General features: G+C 40.3%; 1 protein-coding gene across 1 annotated transcript in view; it reads left to right on the plus strand.

The window, feature by feature from the left end:
• The window catches only part of RIMS1 (regulating synaptic membrane exocytosis 1), a 229,782-nt gene extending 225,393 nt beyond the window's left edge, over positions 1-4,389 (plus strand). Inside the window, exons 35-37 of the mRNA XM_035893091.1 lie at positions 2,469-2,570; positions 3,670-3,809; positions 4,171-4,389. Of these exons, the coding sequence (XP_035748984.1) occupies positions 2,469-2,570; positions 3,670-3,809; positions 4,171-4,389 (461 nt within the window). The remainder of the gene's footprint in view (positions 1-2,468; positions 2,571-3,669; positions 3,810-4,170) is intronic.
• Positions 4,390-6,549: the final 2,160 nt, after the last annotated feature.

The following is a 6,549-nucleotide window of genomic DNA, read 5'->3' on the forward strand; positions in this document are numbered from 1 at the left end:
GAGAATGTTCCCCTCCCAACTCACAAGCAGAAGGAGACAAAAACTTCCTTGAGAATGCTTTGAGTACCCCCTATGGGAAGGGTTGCTGTGCAAGTCCAAATGACTGATACTAATGCATTAACCAGCACCAAACTAGTTAAATTCATGGGGTTTTATTATTATTTGGAAAGAGAAGATATTTATGAGATGATTTGCTGTTGTGGTTTAACCCAGCAGGCAGCGGAACACCACACAGATGCTTGCTCACTCCCCCTATCCCTCAGTGGGATGGGGGAGAGAATCAGAAAAAAGTAAAACCTGTGGGTTGAGATAGAGACAGTCTAATAAAACAGCAGAGGAAAGGAATAATAATAATGGTAATAGAATATACAAAATATACAAAACGAGTGATGCTCAATGCAATTGCTCACCACCCGCTGACTGATGCCCAGCCTGTCCCCAAGCAGCAATTGCTCCCCCTGGCCAACTGCCCCCAGTTTCTATACTGGGCTCATATGATGTCATATGAGATGGGATACCCTTTTGGCCAGTTGGGGTCAGCTGTCCTGGCTGTGCCCCCTCCCAGCTTCTTCTCTGCACCTGGCAGATCAGGGGAAGCTGAAAAGTCCTTAACTGGTGTAAGCACTGCTCAGCAACAACTAAACCATCAGTGTATTATCAACATTCTTGTCACCCTAAATCCAAACCACAGCACTATGGCAGTTATTAGGAAGAAAATTAACTCTGTCCCAGCCGAAACCTGGACACTTGCCCAATAAAAATCTAACTGGCTCTATTGGTATGAATATAAGGGTCTAGATTTCTTCCGTCTCTTTATCTTTATCTTGTTTTCTGACTAAATACTTTTCTGCAGTTTATTTAAGTAATACACTTATTTTCACTTCTTAGAGCTGCTTTATTTACTAAAGACTCAGGTTTTGGCCCCCCAAAAAGCACTCAATCATTCTTTATAACAATTTTCAGAAGACCACCTATGTAGTATCCTTTCACTAGTGATGATTTGAAAATGTTTGTATTATCACTCCCCCTTCTGGTTCCCTGGCACACGTTTTATTTTGGATATGCGATTCAGAGATGTGCTCTTAAAAAAGGCTGGTTGGAATTTTCCTGTGAACTATTTTTAGTGCAACACAGAGTTCTGTTTATTCAAGCAAAGTTTGATTGATTAAAAAAAGCTTCCCTGCTGCTCTGTCATACCCCAAGTACCAAGGTGTAAACACAGCTTTAATATACTGTTAGACAAGCATGTGAAAATCTCATGCCCCATTAATTTCAAAATGCTGTCTTTCTAAATCTGGACCCCAAGTCTATAGTTCACAACTATCTATTTGTAAGTATGTTTTTTTAGACAATCAGAGTTTGCATGTCAAATATATACATACTCACGTGTTTCGTGGATATATGCGTAGCTTATTTATTTGCACAGGTGTCACACAGCTGCCCATGTCATACTGTGCATTTTTTATTCTAAGTGGCCTGTTAGATCCCTACCCAGCTGATTCCATGATATATGAAACTGTAGAGATGTAACGCTTTGAGCATCAGCCCACAACTGACTTCCCTTGCATTTTATTGATCTAGATCAGAACAGTGCTCGGTCTCGGACTAACCAGTTTCCTTTTTCTGTAGGAAACGCCACTTGTCAGAACTCAGGCAGGGAAACAAGTTTGACTCCTTAGTAGTGAAAGCAGCTTCTTGTTTTAACATGTCGTGCCATTTTATTCATACCAAAAATGGGTGTAGAATATTGATAAAAACAGGAAAATTGTCACGCATGTACTCGTTGGAGAATTTTGCAGAAAAAAAAAGACCTCTTTTGAGCTCCCAAGGGCAGGGCATCATGCTCTGAATCTGTGTGATGACCATGTACCTCGTCTGGTTGTTGTCTCTGCCTCATGCTGAGGATCCAGTCAGGCAACTGTAGTTACAGAAGAAGGTTTTGCCGTTAGCCTCTGCCAGCCGTTCGCCTTCCTGCTACATCAGACCAAGGCGCCTTCACACTGCCAGCTTTTGCATCTCAGCTTGGAGGCAGAAACTTCCAGATGAGGGGATTTCTGAACGTGAGTTTGGGTTTTAGACTCTTTGAGTGTGGGACCACTGTCAGGGCAGTGCATGTCAGCAACCGGCACGCTGGGGCAACAGTCCTAGGTAGGAAGTCCCTGGATAACTCAGCAGTGCAAAATTAAAGGTGTGGTGCTTATACCATAGTGTTTGCCTGCCTCCATGGGTCAGAAATACTGAGCTCTGGTATAATCCGTACACCAGGAGAGGGAACCATGCTCCCTAAGTATATATCTTTTAGTCCTGGTTTAAGGATGGAGAAATTAAAAAGGTCAGGAAGAGAGGTGACAGGCAGACTAATGCAGCAGACAAGTAGCAAACTAGTCTTTCTGTTTCTTGCTCTTATACCCTATCTCCCGGGCCGTGCTGCTTCTCTAAAATGTGGGCTTCTTTCTTCTCCCTCTCAGGTGACATCCAGATTGGAATGGTGGATAAAAAGGGCCAGTTAGAAGTAGAAGTCATTAGAGCCCGTGGCCTCACACAAAAACCTGGCTCCAAATCTACCCCGGGTAAGGAGAAAAAAAAAAAATATGAACAGAAAACAAGAGTATGAAATATGCTGATGAACAGGGGATCAGAGACTTTTTGAGCTCCTCGTTAGCTATCACTACATTTGCATTTGTTTGGTTTGCTTTCCAACGAGGAATGTGTGTGTGGATATACCCTTGCTACCAGTGTCCACTTCTTACCACCTCACATCCGCCAATTGCATGCCCCCTTTCAAGGAATGATTTTCAGCAACTCAACATCCGTTCTGGAAGGAACATTGGCAGAAGTATTTCTAGGTATCCTAGGCAAGTCATATCTCAGAGGGGCTTTGTCGATGTAGACGCAGTCCTTTGTGTTTGCTCCACATCAAAACAAGAGATGGAGAATAGATGAAAGTGCTTTGAACAAACAGCTTAATGGAGCCACATGCCGTGGTCTTCTGGATGCAACAGTGCTTCGGGACAGCAGGTTATACTAGTGCCACTGTCCATAATTTGTATAATGAATAAGATTTAATATTGTATCATTTTATAAGGACATTTTTGGAAGTTCTGGTTATTTATAGAAATCTTTATTAGAATAGATGTATAATCTCCACCACAACCACTGCTTACCATAACAACTGGAACAGTTGTTTTAGATAACATTTAGCCAAAATGGTACTTTACAACCTCCTTAGGAGCTGAAGATGAAAGAGCAATTAATGTCTGTGTTATCTGAGTGACTTAGCTTTAAATATTCCTTTCAACGAAACATCAAAATCTTTTGTTTTGAAATATCTCTGACCCCTAAACATACATAGAGGCTCCAGAGTAGCTATCAGTGACAGTTAATTCCTGGCAAAGGGAATTTTAGTTTTTAAAAGGACAGACATGAAATGGAATTGTTGTTAGTAACATCTTGGATCATTAAGTTCAAGGTTTATAAACATAAAATTGATTTCTTATGGGCTGTGTCATTTATTTTATAAATATAATTGGATTCAGATTATACAGTGAAGATAGCGTGTGTCGTTCTCTTTCCACTCAGCTTCCTTTTAAGGTATTTGTCCTCCAGCTCAGAGGTGCAATGCAGAGGTTTTAAAGACCAAACATAAAATTCATGGTGTTCTGTTTGCAGCTCCATATGTCAAAGTGTATTTATTGGAAAATGGAGCATGTATAGCTAAGAAGAAGACAAGAATTGCACGGAAGACCCTTGATCCTCTGTACCAGCAGACACTGGTTTTTGATGAAAGTCCACAGGGTAAAGTCCTTCAGGTCAGTTGCTTCTTAATCCCATTTTAGGCTATCATTTGGAGAAGCGTTCGCATGTTTACTTAAGTTCAAGCAATGTGCGTAAACCCATTCCAACTCACAAAGCCTTTAATTTTATAAATACCAGCAAACATGTCCTTGTGGCTTGTGGTTTCAGACCTGCGAAATGTCTGGCTGTATTAAACATTTCTCTTTTGTTGACTCTCGCCCCTGTCCAGCCATTAGGTTTTCCCACAAGAGGGAGCAATCATTCACCCTGAAGAGTAACATTTTCCTTACGCTACACATAATGAAACACAGCAGGACTGAGCATGTAAGCCTGGGCTTGGGGACAATGCTGAACCTGTATTTTATGTTCTTCCAGGTAATAGTTTGGGGAGACTATGGCCGAATGGACCACAAATGCTTCATGGGAGTTGCCCAGATCCTTCTGGAGGAACTGGACCTGTCCAGTGTGGTAATAGGCTGGTACAAATTATTTCCACCTTCGTCACTAGTGGATCCAACCTTGACTCCCCTGACACGCAGGGCTTCCCAGTCATCTCTGGAAAGTTCAACTGGGCCTCCCTGCATTAGATCATAGTAGCAGGTGCTGTCTAATAAAAACGTCACCCAGGATAACAATTGGAACCAGATATTCACATGATCAAAAAACGCTGTTGGAGAGAGACAATCACTTCTGTTTTTGCTTGTAGTAGCTATCCAAAAAATGTCTGTTTGTTGAGAGATGGCTTAAACTGACAGAACAAAGGTGTATCACATGCAGCCAATCTATTAGCGGCTATCACTGATGCTTATAACAATCCAAAAAAAAAAAAAAAAAAAAAGAAAAAAGAAAAGGAGAGAGAGAGGGACCTTTAGATTCGAACTAAGTCAAAGATGAGCCAAACTGGAAGCTCTCGCTCTGTTAACAATGTTGTATTTTTCACATTTTGACAGAGCCTTCAAGCAGTGTTACCTTCCTGGTGTTTCAGCAGTTTTTCTGTACTTGTCACTTCCACCAGTTTTTTGCCATGTGATTCTGCTAGTTTTGTAGAAGTCCTCACAACGCTAACAGAGAGCCTTCCTTTCTTTTTCTAAATCAAACAAAAAAGGGCTGAAGCATATCTCTGTAAGCATCGTTAAAGTGTTCAACAGCCACAGTTACGATTCCAGCGAGTTCAAACCGTTTCTTAGTTCTGGTATTTCCAAGTCTCTCACATGCGAACCCAGAACGAGTGACCAATCTAAGTTATATTCTTAAAAATAAATAATCATCACAGTGCCACTTTTCCTTTGTAAAAAGCAGATATGTTTGCATTATATATAATAACTTTTATGTTTATGATGTTTTGCATGGAAGAATTTTGAAGAATTCTGCAACTACTGCTGGGGACTGGTATAAAGCAGCTTTAGTCTTAATTTTGACATTGAATATGTTACTGGTAATGCAGTTTTCCTCCTAGAAATGGAGAGGAAATATTTACGTTTCTGTGTATAAATGTATATTTGACTTCCCAAAATGTTGACCAGGAATGGATTTGAGCATATGACACTTTCAGCTGTACCCAGGCTTCTCTGATGTGCGTCGCTTCAGACGCGCCTGTCTGCCCTGGATAGAGCATGGTATGAGTTGTTCAGTGTTTCACTGGAAATTCCAGTTGAAATATTCTGCACTTACTACTGTTTTTATCAAATTTTAGTTTACATTTCTTTGAGATTGATGCAAGCACAAGGCTTGATTTTTTAACGCAAGATATCTTACTTTTTGGAGAAAAAAAAAAAAGTCAAATTTCGATTTGCTTTTTATTCATTTGAGTTATTCTTGGCCTTGAAATCCCTTGTGATATTCTGTAAATGTGCGAACAACTGCAGATTCCTGCAGGTGCATTGATATGTTTCCCCTCCTTTTACAGGCCATTCAATTTTGTGATCACACAAATAGAGCAGCATGACTTGGAACTGTTCAAAAGCTGCATGCACGTTTTGTAAAAAGAGATGAAAAAGGTTATTTAATAATGTATGTTAGTTCCACATAGGCCAGCTTGTATGTTGCATGTACTTGTACAGTTTGCTCGTAATTACTATACTGAAGTAACCAAGAAATCTAAGCCATCCATTTTTCTTATAGACATTTTGCAGGTTTTAGCCAGGCTAGGTCTGTGAGTCTGGTGCTAAATGTCTATAGATGGACTTTATTTTTTACCCTATGGAAAACGTGATGTAGTACGGACCAAATTCCTTCTAATAACTATTTTGGTGTAGATTCCTACTGTGGGGCTGTAACACACGTAGCAACTGTGTACACACTAGGTTTTAATTCATAGACATACTGCCTGCACCAAGTGAACTATTTATTATTACTCAACACGTGGGAATTACTCTGCCCATCTTTCCATAGGGCGCAGATTGGTTACTGCTCGACCTGCTGAGCAGGAAGAACTCAAGCATTGGTGCACTACTACTAGATCCTGTTCTGTCTTAGTGGCCAAAAACCAACTAGTTATAATTCGATAGTATCTTTCTATTTTGACCACTTGTCTTAACACTCCCCTGTGCTTTTAAATGAACTTCCAACTCATGTTATGTAAACATGTTTAATAAAATTTCCTTTTCATGTCCAGTGTAGTAGTTGTGCTCTCTGTATGTTCTGAGGTTCATCTGTGATTCTGCTTGCTGCAGGACTGTGTGAAATGTGTTAAGGAACAGTAAAATGATAAGTAATTTCTATGGTTCTTTTGATCGCTGTAATAGTGTATGTTGA

The sequence above is a fragment of the Egretta garzetta genome, unplaced genomic scaffold (assembly GCF_000687185.1).
Source record: "Egretta garzetta isolate BGI_Z169 unplaced genomic scaffold, ASM68718v1 scaffold584, whole genome shotgun sequence".
NCBI lineage: Eukaryota > Metazoa > Chordata > Aves > Pelecaniformes > Ardeidae > Egretta > Egretta garzetta.